This window comes from Caenorhabditis remanei, chromosome V, assembly GCF_010183535.1.
Source record: "Caenorhabditis remanei strain PX506 chromosome V, whole genome shotgun sequence".
In the NCBI taxonomy this organism is placed as follows: Eukaryota; Metazoa; Nematoda; class Chromadorea; order Rhabditida; family Rhabditidae; genus Caenorhabditis; species Caenorhabditis remanei.
In genome coordinates, this window is record NC_071332.1 from 15,717,488 (window position 1) to 15,731,561 (window position 14,074).

At 36.6% G+C, this 14,074-nt stretch overlaps 2 protein-coding genes across 2 annotated transcripts; both read left to right on the forward strand.

Moving 5' to 3' along the window:
• Positions 1–9,005: 9,005 nt before the first annotated feature.
• Positions 9,006–12,280, forward strand: GCK72_020386 (uncharacterized protein; the record flags this gene model as incomplete). The annotated part of the gene is made up of 9 exons (XM_053733549.1): positions 9,006–9,073; positions 9,216–9,498; positions 9,547–9,873; positions 10,391–10,524; positions 10,858–10,953; positions 11,006–11,035; positions 11,458–11,817; positions 11,868–12,149; positions 12,199–12,280. 9 exons carry the CDS (start codon positions 9,006–9,008, stop codon positions 12,278–12,280), a joined length of 1,662 nt encoding a protein of 553 aa, XP_053582462.1.
• Positions 12,281–12,499: 219 nt separating this feature from the next.
• Positions 12,500–13,716, forward strand: GCK72_020387 (uncharacterized protein; the record flags this gene model as incomplete). The annotated part of the gene is made up of 3 exons (XM_053733550.1): positions 12,500–12,711; positions 13,318–13,560; positions 13,608–13,716. 3 exons carry the CDS (start codon positions 12,500–12,502, stop codon positions 13,714–13,716), a joined length of 564 nt encoding a protein of 187 aa, XP_053582463.1.
• Between the last annotated feature and the right edge of the window lie 358 nt (positions 13,717–14,074).

Consider the following 14,074-nt stretch of genomic DNA (forward strand, 5'->3'; position numbering starts at 1 on the left):
TTCAAGAAATTATGAGAACTGAACCACTAAAAACACCAAAAGCATTTGAGCATTTAGTGAAGACTTCAATCGGTTTGTATCTGAGTTTTCATTTCTTTTTTAATCAAACTATTCAGCAAAAAATATGGACAAAAGTTATTGTGAGAAGGCTGCCGAAGACTTTTTCGAAATGTTCCGCACATTCAGTTTATACAAAAAGAGGAAGATGGCGGAAGAGGTTCGGGACTGGTTAAGATTTGGTTTACAATAAGATTTTTTTTTAATTTCAGATCTCCAAAATGGACTTGACTGCTGGAATCTGTTTGTGTAACAAAATGGGGATCGGATCGTCATTGCCGTGGGATGCTTGCTTCAATAAATTGGGTGGAGCTGAGGGCGAATTGTCTTTTGAGAGACCAAGTGAGTATTATTCAGATTAGTTTCTTCTTTTTATTTCTCGTAACTTTCCAGATCTCAGACATCTTCAAGCAATGGGAGACAACAAGTATGGGAAACTGGGAGTGGGATCTAAAGAAGAGACAATCAATGAGTTGAGGAATGTATTATTGGATGAAGAGGTTCGTCAGATTAAAATTATTCGTTTTCCTAAAAAAAATCGTGAAACTCTGAAATATTTGTGTTGGAGAAGACCTACTAATGTTATAATTGTGAAAAACAAAACGGCCGTATTTCGAAGTTTCGTACGGAACAGCAAAGCTTAGTGGTCCGTGGCAAATATGATTGTTATCGTTACTTCTTATCATTGGTGTTACCTTATCAAGTTCTTTCTATAGATCCGTCGAAAGTCTACAGTCTGAAAACGGATTCTGTTTCATGATCAGTTTTGATTCATGTCTGTAATGAACACTCTTGAATTTTACATTTACCTTTCATCATTTTATCAAATCTTAATTTCCAGATTGACAAAGCATACATCGGACCAAATCACTCAATATTTGTGACATCTGAAAAAGGAATATATGCCGCTGGTAAAGCTTCCAACTTCTTGGAAGGCTATGAAAACTCCGAAGAGTTCTTCACATCTCCAATTAAACTAAATTATGTCTCAAGTGATTACCACACCGTGAGATTATTGTATCCTCATAAAATATGTATAAGATGATGTTAATTTCCAGATGAGAGTCCTCATGACTGAAAACTCGACAGTGTTCCAAAATTTCAATCCAGCGGCTGCTTTAGTTATCGGCCAGCGTCCAGATGATTGTCGTGTCATTTCAGAAGGTCCAAATTGGTCTATAGTCACGTCCCTTGATGATGAACCACCAACCGTCATCCAGCTAAAAAATTCGAGAGAAAAAGATACGAATGTAAATTAATTCCACCGAATTCATTCTCTAGTTAGAAATTTTCAGATAAAAATTTGGAGTAGTGCTAATTATGAACATGTCTATCACGCCCGTTTGCCAATAATAATTGTAAATGGATACCGTACCAAAGTGTCGAGAAGAGACACTGATATATCAGTATGCAATGATGGTAATTTCAGATAGGCTACTGAAAACTGTATATGCTTACAGGAACAACATATGCCTGCATTAGAGGTGTTTTTTACAAGGGCCGCCTCGAATTGGCACCAGCTGATCGAGGCAGAAAAAGATCTCGATTCGAGAATTCAGAGGGACACTCTTCTCCTGCGAAGCCGGATATTCTGGTTGCCATACTCGAAGAGAAGATACTTCCAGTGAAAATAGAGAGATTTGATGTTGATTCAGAAGGAAAGTCGTTTATTTTCATGGTACGGTTTTTTGTAATTTTCAAAATGGTCTTCGAGAATGCTGGCTTGCTTGTAAAGTTGGGAAGTTTTTTGGCCGACTCACTGGGAATTGGTCTGAACTCTTTATTAGTGAAGACACTGTCTTCGCAGCCGGATTTTCTAAATGTAAGGGATTAGTGAGCATGTTCATGAGTCACAAAATTAATTTAATATATAATTTACTGGAATTTTTCTGTAAAGTTCAAAAAGAATGATAGATGCCAACGTTTCTGTTGTCCGAAGTTAGACGTTCATAAGTATTTTTAGGAAAACTTTTGTTGCAAAACTTATTATGGTGCCCCTAATGAGAACCGCCCTGATCAGAACTGGTTCAAATCATAACTGACTGAGAGATGAGCCAATAGACATCAGTTTGGTAGTTCTGATTTGGGGAGTAAACGTGAAGGGCAGATTCATACTTTCATGTGTATCTCTGCTGAATCGTGTCCGTTTTGCATAATCTTTTTTTTGACAGATAGCTGAAACATTCAGTAATAAGAAAATAGGTTTTTTGAAAAAGTTAACATTTTAAATTTTATCGATAATCGATTTTTCCTGATCGTGATTTGAAAATTCGAAAAAAAAAACTTTTTATTTTTCTCTTGGAGTTATTATTGAGTTTTTAATATCAAAATGATGGAACATGTTCAAATAAACAAAAAATTATGTTGAATTAGTTTCTTAGTTCCTGAGCATCGTGCTAGAGCTCCAGAAGTCAAAAGTGGCGTCCTCGGGGGAACATGTGTTTTATTATTTGTGATAAAGCACTTTGCATGCAGTATTTAAAGCGTATGTTCGTTTTATAGCCAGAAAATATCGGAAATCCAGGAAAAAATTGGAATGAAAAATTTTTGAGTGAAAAAAATTTGAAAAATTATTTCTAAAATCTTGATTTTTTAATGTTGGTTTGTAGAAGAACTCAAAACACGTTTTTTGGTACATGTTTTGGCTAATTTGGATACTTATTTGATGAATTATGAAGGTTTTCCCGAGGACGCCACTTTTGACTTCTGGAGCTCTAGCACGATGCTCAGGAACTAAGAAAGTAATTCAACATAATTTTTTGTTTATTTGAACATGTTCCATCCTTTTGACATTTAAAACTCAATAACTCCAAGAGAAAAATAAAAAGTTTTTTTTTGAATTTTCAAATCATGGTCAGGAAAAATCGATTATCGATAAAATTTAAAATGTTAAAACATTTTTTAAAAACTTATTTTTTTATTACTGAATGTTTCAGCTATCTGTCAAAAAAAAGATTATGCAAAACGGACACGATTCAGCAGAGATACACATGAAAGTATGAATCTGCCCTCACCTATGCTCGCTACTGTATACAAAAATGTTATCGCACCTTTGTTTTTGTAGACCCCACCTATCCGAGATGACAAAGAAGGAAAACCATATCATCCTATTGGAATACGGTACGAATTCAAAAGACAAAACAATTCCGATCACATCCCTAAAAATGGTTTGATGTTGTTGGAAGGATTCCAGTTGCTCAATGATGCCCTATATCCGGATTGTATCAAAATGGCTTATGATCCGGAAGGTCTACCATCGCACATGTCTCCGATTGTTCTGTCTCTTCTCACTCTTCGAAATTTGTTGGAAGTTGATGAAAAAACGAAAATAACGAAATCTTTTATGGAGTGTAGAAAGACATTTGATGGAAAAGGCGAAGTGGACGAAGAGGATTTGGAAATGTTCGAACAGAAATTTTATGAAGAACTAAAGAAATCAGTAGCAAGAGATAGGGATATTCCAATTGCTGTATCAGGAGTCGGATGGGATTCTATATTTGAAGGAGAACGACCTTTTATAATGTAAGTTTTGTAATTTTAGTTTGCTATAAAACAAATTTTGAAAATCGCAGGAAAAGAAAGTCAACAGAGCTGCTGGCTTCGGTGATGGAAGAGATCAGAGTTCTGTTGCAATATCTCGTTGATTTGCCTCTTGTCTACCGGAATAGCAGAGCCGATTGTATCTTTTATCGTTTGTAAGTTATTTTCTGATGGATGAGTGGAATGTAGAAACTTTCCCAGAGTTTATAAAATAATCGCTGGCACTAGGATTCAACTGGATCGATTTGAAGAAAAACAGCATGGTCACTCGTACAACTATTTTGGAATGGAAGACACTATTTTCGGGCCATGTCCGGTTGACACGCCCATGAGGGAAAATCTTGAATTAGGTGATTTCGATGAGCCACGCCTCCAAAAAATACACGTGAGTTGTTATTCTATAACGATTTGTTTTTTTTTAAGGGAGAGCATTTAGGTTGAAGTGATCTTGAAAAGGGAGAGCGATTTTGACGATATTTGGTTCTGGAACGAAGTTCATCGATGGAACACGAATCGATTATTTATACAGTATATTGATCCATCGCTGTTGGAACACATTCAAGGCAATATTTTAAACTTGAACAAGGTAAGAATCGCTATCGAAAAACGCATCATAACTGAATGTTCAAGGCGTGCCAACAAGATTCAACACCTACACGCTTCCGGAGGATTGTAGAAAAGTTACTCGGTTACAAAAACGACAAGGGAATCAAATACGAAATAATTGATATGTGAGTTACCTACAGACTCTAGATCCTACTGTAAATATTCCAACTTTCTGAAATTATAAAACTTGGAGAGTGTACTTTAGCATGTTCTCAATGTAGACCACCGCGAACAGAAATGTAGATTTAGTACTTTCTGCGTCAACGAACCTTTTTTTTCAGAAATCCCAAAGTTCAATCCATCATTTCTGAACTTCCTCCAAACGAAAAGTATGTCATCACTTCAAATGAGGAGAAAGTAGTCGAGGTACCGAAAGTCCTATTCGAAATCTTCTCGGGCTACGACTCGGCCAGAAGAAGACATCCTACTGGAGATGTCAACTCATTCCGGTTGGATTTCTCGGAGAAGACGATAAATTCATTGATCTGTTGTATATTTGACGCCACTGCATTTGTTGGGATGGATATTGAATTGGTGAGTTTTCAGGGTATACTGGTTACAACATTATATTTTATTTCAGAAAGTCGAGGTCATCAAAATGGCTCGTTTCTGTATCTTCTCTCAACTTCTCACCAAATTGCTCAAAGCGTTGGTGGTCACAGGTATATAAATATATGCACTGAAGTTAGCATTTCATGTTTGTTTTAGCCGAAGAGAAAGATGTCCACGTCGTCCGTCAATTGTTCTGGGAGCACCGAGATGAGATGATCCAGATAATTGGAGAGCTCCGTCCAGATATGATTCTCTTCTGGAAAGCCTCACCAATCCCCGAAGAATCGTACTGGAAAGATTTCGAATCGTATGTTTACTGACTTTGTTTTTGAAAAACAATTAAAGTTTATTCAGAGTTTGTACGAAGATTTCAAGTGTCCACTATCGCAAGACACCCGAGAGATTGAGACGAGCAACAGAGGACGAGGATGTCAGCGATGATCAAATGTGCACATCATGGCTCCGAAATTTGATGTATGATGAAGAGAAGGATAGAGATGTTAGGCATGATTTTGAGGTAAGCACTATTTTTTTTTCATTTATGAGTGTTCCCATCAAATTTTTTAATTTCAGAAAGTTCTCCAATCGTGGAACCCAAAACGAGATGGATTGTTCCGTGAGCCAGAAGCAAGGGTCAGGTTCCGCTTCGACATCGAAGGATGAAGTTTTTTTTTATAATCTTGTTGAATCTATTGTTTTTTTTCGTTCTTTTTCAAAAATTTTCGTGTATTATCGAAATAAAAATGTGTCGGAACTTTTTTGTTGCGACAATAGTTTTGATATGAAAAAAATAAACATTTTATCACAGAAAGTTCTCTTTAATGACTACGGTAGTTTTCAGAGTACGCAGAGTGTGCGAATGCGTACAATGCGCATCATTTTACGAGCAGGGTTTTTGAACTGCTCATACTTACTTTTGCTTTCGAAATTAGCTTTTTCGCACGGTTTTTTATTAAAATTTGTGTTTAAAAATAACAAAGTTTAAAGTATCCATGCGAATAATCCGAAGAAATGATGAAATTTTCAGCAAAATGACCGAAGTCATCAAGCGAAATCCAAATATTCTCCGCAGTTGCATTCTCTATGAATTCACCGAAGGACAACCAATTTTCGAGACTTTCAAGAAGTTATGTAAGAAATTTGGAGAGGATTTCATGGATTATCCGGAATTCGAGTACTGGTTCATGAGATTTTCACAGGGAAATTTCGATTTGGATCATGATAGAAAGTAAGTTCGAAAAACAAGAAAAAGAAATTATTTGCAAAAGAATTTTCAGTTTGAATCTAAACACTCGTTCATTTACCGATTTGCCGGTGGAAATCTTTGAGGAAATCGGCGGCCACTTGGATTTGAGTGATCGGTGAGATCAAAACCGTTGAAAATATCAAATAAACCAAGAAGGATTTCAGATATATCCTACGAAAAGTGTCGAAAGATATTCAAGTTCTTGTTGACAGTTGGGATCCGGAAGTCATATCGCTGAAATATAGTCAAGGATACGACAATCGACATATGTATAGATACCACTGGAAATTTTCCCAGAAATCGACAGTTTTAAAGCATTTCGAGTAAGAATTTGTCTTCAAAAAGAGCAAAATTTTCAGCAAAACGTTGTGAGCGATATTTGAAAATTTAGTTCTAAATCTGTACATATTTTAGATGCCGAATAATTATCCGACCAATTTACAGTGATTCCTGTGACAACTTGCTCAGTTTATTGAAGAATCCGAAACTTCGATTGGAAAAACTAACTATTCGCTGCTCGTATGACAAAAAGAAGGAAATAATCAAACTCCTCGAACACTCAAATCAAAAAATTCGTGTAAAACGGTTGGAAATCGATGGCAAACTTCTTCAAAAACCGACAATTTTTCATATGTTTGATGACAAAGCACTAAAAGAGGTGACAGTGAGAACCAGAGAACAATATATCAGAAGTTTGGACGAATTCGACGTTTTCAAGAAACTGGAAATGCTCACTGTCTTTACTGATGTCTGTCCCAGTGATCCAACATTGTTCTACAATTTTCCTCGATTAACGATCAAGTTCTATGAAAGCTGTAAAGTAGAAGTGTCGCGTTTCATCAAGGTAATTGTAGATTCGCACCAATTCGTCCAAGAATATTAACGGTTCGCTCTCACATATCTCCAATTTATTTCAGAATCTTCTGCAATCTACTCAGCTGCAAATCTGCTATTTATTGAGTGTAAGAAATTCATTCAACTTCGAACTCATCAAATCTTATTTCGTTGAACCTGAAGCGATGGTTCCGGATCTTCCAAATATCCGACGTTACCCAATTCCAGCCTCAAATGAATTCTACGAAATCGATTTTGAGGAGGAGAAGATTAGCATCGAAAGAAAACAATAATAGTCCATTTTCTTATGCATCCAATGTTTTAAGAACTCAATTTTTACTTTGTTAAAACTGATCCCGTTTGAAGGATCGTACAGTAACTTTTCGTGGCGAAATATCGCTCGAAAATGTGTGTGCGCCTTTAAAATTGGATCGATAGAACCTCTGTTTTTTTCTGTAATAAATTCACCTGTTTTCTTCTGTTTTGAGATATGTCTTACGTTGAAAACGTTGAATATTTCGGATTTTCAATGATTTTTCTATTTAAAAATCAATTCTCAGAATATTTCTCGACTATTAAATTTTCAGCAAAATGACCGAAGCCATTAAGCGAAATCCAATGATTCTCCGCAGTTGTATACTCTACGAATTCTCCAAAGGAAAACCAATTTTTGAGACTTTTAAAAAGTTATGTAAGAAACTTGGAGAGGATTTCATGGATTATCCGGAATTCGAGTACTGGTTCATGAGATTTGCACAGGGAAATTTTGATGTGGATCATGATAGAAAGTGCGTTCGAAAAACAAGAATTCACAGTTTAATCAAAGAATTTTCAGTTTGGATCCAAAAACTCGTTCGTTTACCGATTTACCTGTGGAAATCCTTAAGGAAATCGGTGGTCACTTGGATTTGAGTGATCGGTGAGATCAAACCCGTTGAAAATCAAATAAACCCTGATTGTTTTCAGATTTATCCTGCGAAAAGTGTCGAAATATATTCAAGCTCTTGTTGACAGCTGGGATCCTAAAGTAATAGCAATGATGTATAGTCAAGGAGGAGATGAAATTGAACATATGACTAAATACTGCTGGAAATTTATCCAGAAAGTGATGGTTTATAAGTATTTCGAGTAAGAAATATCAATTTCTTTACAGTGTCTGACTTTTTCTTCCAATTTACAGCGATTCCTACCACAATTTGCTCAGTTTATTCAAGAATCCAAAGTTTCGATTGCAAAATCTGAATTTGCGCTGCCCGGAAGGCAAAAAAGAGGAAATTATCAAAATTCTCGAACGCTCAAATCAAAAAATTCGTGTGAAACGCTTGGATATCGATGATACATTTCTGCAAAAACCGACCATCCTTCATATGTTTGATGATGAAGCACTGAAACTGGTGGCAGTGACAAGCAGAGAACAATATATCAGAAATTTGAACGAATTCGACGTTTTCAAAAAATTGGAGATGCTCACTATCTCTACTCGTTTCTGTCCCAGTGATCCAACATTGTTCTACAATTTTCCTCGATTAACGATCATGTTCTATGGAAATTGTAAAGAAGAAGACGTGTCGCTTTTCATCAAGGTAATTGTAGATTTGCACTGGTTCGCCCTGTAATATTACAGACGGTCAAAACAGTGAGTTCGTTCGTTCTCATATCTTTACTATTTTTTTTTCAGAATCTTCTGCAATCTACTCAGCTACAAATCTGCTATTTACCGAGAGTAACGATTTTAATCGACTTCGAACTCATTAAATCTTATTTCGTTCAACCAGAAACGATGGTTCCGGATCTTCCAAATATCCGACGTTACCCGATTCCAGCTACAAATGAATTCTACGAAATCAAGTTTGGAGAGAAAAAGATTAGCATCAAAAGAAAACAATAATTTTCCTTTTTTTGCATCGAATTTTTTAAGAACTCAATTTTTACTTTGTTAAAACTGATCTCGTTTGAAGAATCGTACAGTAACTTTTCGTGGTGAAATATCGCTCGAAAATGTCTGTGCGCCTTTAAAATTGGGTTAATAGAACTTCTGTTTTTTTTCTGTTATAGATTCATCTATTTTCTTCTGTTTTGTGGTATGTCTTACGTCGAAACGTTGAATATTTCTGAATTTTTTTGATTTTTCTGTCAAAAAATCAATTTTCAGACTATTTCTCGACTAAAAATGTCCTTCCGAGATATGCCAGCCGAAATCGTCGAAAAAATCACGGATAATTTGGATTTCAGGGACAGGTCAGAGCGGGTTTCCGTTTCCTTGAGCGATTTTTCATTGAAAAACAGCAAAAAATATCGAAACACTACGTAAAAATTACATTTTTTCGGTCGAAACACCGATGTTTCTGAGTAGTTTCATGCAAAACATGGAAATTTCCAGATTCTCGATGCGAAGTGTATGCCGTTTCCTGCGAAGCATTATCGATCAATCGTATTCTCACGTGAAACGGATCTCATTTATTGCGAATATCGAAGAGAAATCAGTGATCTCTGTCGATAGTTCCATCAGAATCTCATTCGAAGGACTGGTTGATGGATGCCACGTGGAGAACAGAAAGAGGAGTGAGAATATCAAGAATGAGTATTATTTGGATGTGGCATTGAAGACGTTGATCGGAATTCTGAAAATGAAAATTCGAATCGATGAATTCAGAGTGGATATTGTTAGTTCACGATACGCGGATCAAATTTCATTTTTCAACAAAATGCAGTCTTTTTTGGAGTGTCGGAAGACCAAATTACCAGTGGAACGGTATGAAGTATACTCGAAACTCTCTGAATCAGTCACATCGATTCTTCCGTATCTCGAACCGAAAACTCTTCAAAAATTCCAATTATCGACGAGAATGGAATACAAAGAGGTTCAGAAGGCGGAAATGCGAAGAATGATGCATTCGGATCAGTGGAAAGAAGGGAAACGGTTCGAGTTCAGTGGTGGCCCCCAGTTTCCTGTTTCTATTGAGAATTTGGCTCATTTGGATTCGTTTCGTGTCGATATGAAGACGTTGACGGATGCAGATTTGGTGATGATTCGAGATGTTAGTGTTAAGAAGTTGCAATGATGGAATTTTCGATTTCAGTTGTTCACACCAGTGTGTCTTCGAAAGAAATATTTCCTTTTTTTAATTTACTTCCGATTTCCGGCTTCCGTTGGAATTTTTTTTCCACTTCCGACTTTTGTGTAAAAAAATTACAAAAATTTTCGAATTTTCGACGGAATTTCGGTTGTTTTTGATGGAATTTTGTATGAAAACAACGCCAAATTCGTTTTCAGTGATGAATAGAAAAAATTTATTCAAATTTGTCATTTTCAAAAAAAAATCACAGCTCTGATAGACAGTTTAGGGTTCCGGAGCCCATTGTGTTCTCGGACACATTTTGCTTTTGGTTTTCCATTAAAATTTTGATTATGAGTCATTTTTCGTGAATAATTTCCCGAATCTACCAGAAATTTCCAAAAAACGCCAGATTTTTTCGAAAATCCTTTCGATTCCAAAACCTTTCGAATACACACACACACTGTTCAGTGTTTCACCCCCATCACTCTATTTTCAGACCCTTCTGAAATCCGCGAACATATCATTCGGAGACTTCTACATGATCCACCCAATCCGACTCTCTGACGCATCAAAAGTCTTCGGATCTTCGAATTCTGTCAATTCGATCATTGTGAAGCACCCAAATCCGATGTTTAAATTCAAAATTTCTATTGATAGACGTCATTTTTATATTGAGAAAGTTTCTTGTTAATTTTGTTGTTTCTTGGTTTTCGTTTTTGTTTTTGTTATAAAAATTGTTGTTTTTTTTTAAATGTTTTCCAGTTATTTGTTCGTTATTGTTGTTTTTCTGTGAATATCTCAGTCAGATGCTGAGACAGTTGTAAAAAAACTTCCCCTTTCTTTAATTTCAGATCTTCCGTAAATGTCAGAATCCAATCGATTCGATTCAAAAACAGTGCGATCATTCATTCTCTATGAATATCTACAAGGAAAAACACTCGAAGAAGCATTCGAGAATTTCAGAAGAATTGTCGGAGATGACGTCATCACACTTCAAGATTTCGCATTCTGGTTTATGCAATTTTCAAGTGGAAATATGAATGTGGATTTCGATATTAAGTAGTTTAATGATTAATGAATGAATAAATATGAATTTTGAAATTGTTTTCAGATCGGAGATTCTAGAAGAAGGCGAAAAAGAGTGAGTTTGAGTGAGCGAATTTCCGGTACAACAATACGGAAACCATAGTTTTTCCATCGAAAAGCGAGACAAAATTCCTCTTTTAGCAGTTTCATATCGGAAAATTGTAAAATCGAAAGTTTTTTTGCGTTAAAAACCACAAATCCTATTGAAATGTGTAGTTTTTTTTACAAATATAAGATTAGAGTGGTTCTTAACTTGAATGACAAAAATCACAAAATTTCTGTTATTTAACTTGAAAACATGCCTCGAACAGCCGGAAATAAGTTAGAAAATCACTTTTTTTCCACATTTCTCATGAGAAACAAGAGGAAACACGGGCACCATCCCCTTCGAGTCAAGCGCCCCCATCTCGAAAATTCCAGGATTTTTACACACGAAATATTTTATTTTTGAGAATAACCAGGAGTTTTCCTTTTCAGGGAGCCTCATCCATCAAAAATTCAGAAACTCGATGAACCTTCGCTAGAAATCAAGTCAGAACATCTCGATGCTGAAGATATCGATGAGTCGATCGAAGCGACAAATCCGAAAATTCGGTCTGGAATGGAAAACCCGACCGTGTGTGTAGAACAGAACAAGTGCGACGAACATCGTTGCCGTCTGTGCGGATTCTTTGTGAGGGGTCCTGATGAAAATAAGAGAAGACATGCTATAGCAAGGCACAGTGTCACGAGACATTTGAAATGTAAAGAGTGCGATTATCGGGATAAAAGCAAGGTGCCGATGAGGAATCACACGATTTCGGTACACGGAAGAGTTATTCCGCCGGAGGATATCACGTGAGCAGCAGGAATTTCAGAAATTCCAGATGAAAACTTCTATTTTTCAGAGACGATAACATGAAAGCTGAATGGAAGGAGATCATGGAGATTTGTTTTCCGAATAAAAATGAAAACATGTTGAACTGTGCTGTCTGCAAACTGTGTGATTCCCGTCTGAAAATGCCTTCAGTTAACAGATATCAAAATCTGAAAAGACATATACTTTGTGTGCATTGTCCCGCGAAACAGTTCAAATGCACGGAGTGTGATTATGTTGAGTGGCGGAAAGAAATGTTCAAAAAGCACTCCATTATCACACACGGAAGAGATATTCCGCCGTTGGATCTCCTGTGAGAAAGATTAATTTGTGGTTTTTATGTAGTTGAATTTCTTTTTCAGTGACGACAAAATGCGAGCTGAATGGAACGAAACTCTCGCGAAATGCTTCCCGGAATACGCCGATCTCACCTATTTTCGATGATAATTACCTTTTAATTTGTTCTAGTTTCATAGATTTTTTTTGTTACCATACTGCATATCACCTTAATAAATCTAGATTTTTCATAAGTTGATAAGATAAAGTTGATTTTGTTTTGTTATCTTTAAATTGGTGTTTCTGCTGCGTTCCGTTCGCTTCTATTACTTCCTGACACCTGTGATTCGAACTTCAAAGATCAATTTTTACAGAGAATTTCATAAAATGACTCGACCACCTCCGGATTCTCAAATCGATCTTCGTGCACTCATTCTCTATGACGATTATCAACGGAAAACTGCTGGAAAATCGTATGAAAACTATGAGAAGTTGTGTGACACGATTGGAGAAAAAGCGATTTCCTGTGATGTTTATAAATATTGGTTCAATCGATATCCCATAGAAGAGTGCCTGACGAGAAGCGAAAGTGACGGGAGGTTTTTATTCTTTCGATTCTATTTTATCTAGTTTTTCGAGAATTTTTCAGCGAAATGGTAGCCGTGCCCAGAGGTTTCCCGAACGTTTCGTTTGTACACTTTCATTTATATCAATGAATCGTTCACTGAATATCAGACTTGTCACGGGCCGGGCCGGGCCGGGCCAAAATCAGGAAAAATCTCGGCCCGGCCCGCTCGGCCCGTTTTGAAACATTTTTTCAAAACATTTTTTGTTTTTCAACTTTTTTTGGAAATTTTTGGAAATTTTTTGAACTTTTTTGAAAAAAGTATAGTTTTCGAATGAACATTTAAAATTGAATCAAAATGTGAATATGTATGATAATTTAAGCATTTTTACTCTTTTTTTTCGAAAAATTTCAAAAAAAAATTGGTAAAAATGGGTACCCATTTTTGAATCCGGGCCGACCGGGCCGGGCCGGGCCAAGAGAAATTTCGGCCCGGCCCGGCCCGGTCAAGAAAAATCTCGGCCCGGCCCGGGCTGGCCCGATTTTTGACAAGTCTGCTGAATATTACCACGAGTGCTTCAGCTTTACTAAAAGGTTTGCGAGCCTTTTTCGCCGAAAAGTTATATTTTTCTATTTCCAGTAATATCCCGGCGACAGGTATTCGTTGGTGTATTCTCTCTGATGTCATCAGTGGAAAATGTGCTGAAAAATCAATCGATGATTTGTGTGAAGTGTTTGATGAATTAAAAATCGATAAGGAAGATCATGACTATTGGTTCAAACGGTTTGGCAACGGACACTTATTCAAACGGGTCACTTTCTCCGATCTTCCGAATGAAATAATCGCTGAAATCGTAGGAAAATGTGATAGTTTTAGATCATAGTAAGCGTTCAGACATACAAAATAGGACTATTTGATAATTTTTGCAGTCTGACACTTCGAAATGTGTCACGTCGTCTCCGAGCCATTGTCGATAGCTCTAAACCTGCGTTTAGTTGTATTACTGTCTATGTTGGAGAAGATTCCATTGAACAATGAAGAATCATTGAGCCGTGGAGGAGTTTCCAACTGGCGCGATTTCCGGACTTGCGAAGTGAAAGATCAAAAAGCTCTCTTCATGTGGAGGAGTTCAATCAGGAAGAGACAATAATGACTCTCAATTATCTGAAATTAATACTTAGTAATCCGAAACTTCAATTGGACATCCTTCACATTGAACATTGGCAAAAGGAGGAAAATAGGGTGCTTGAAAAGATAGTTGACTTTTTCAATTCATTGAATCACCGACTCCACGTGAAGCACTTCTCGTTTCAAACCCCGTATACACCCTATGTGCCAGATATCGTGAAGTGTTTGAGACCTGGTGTACTGGAGAAATTGACGCTAACTGAACAAC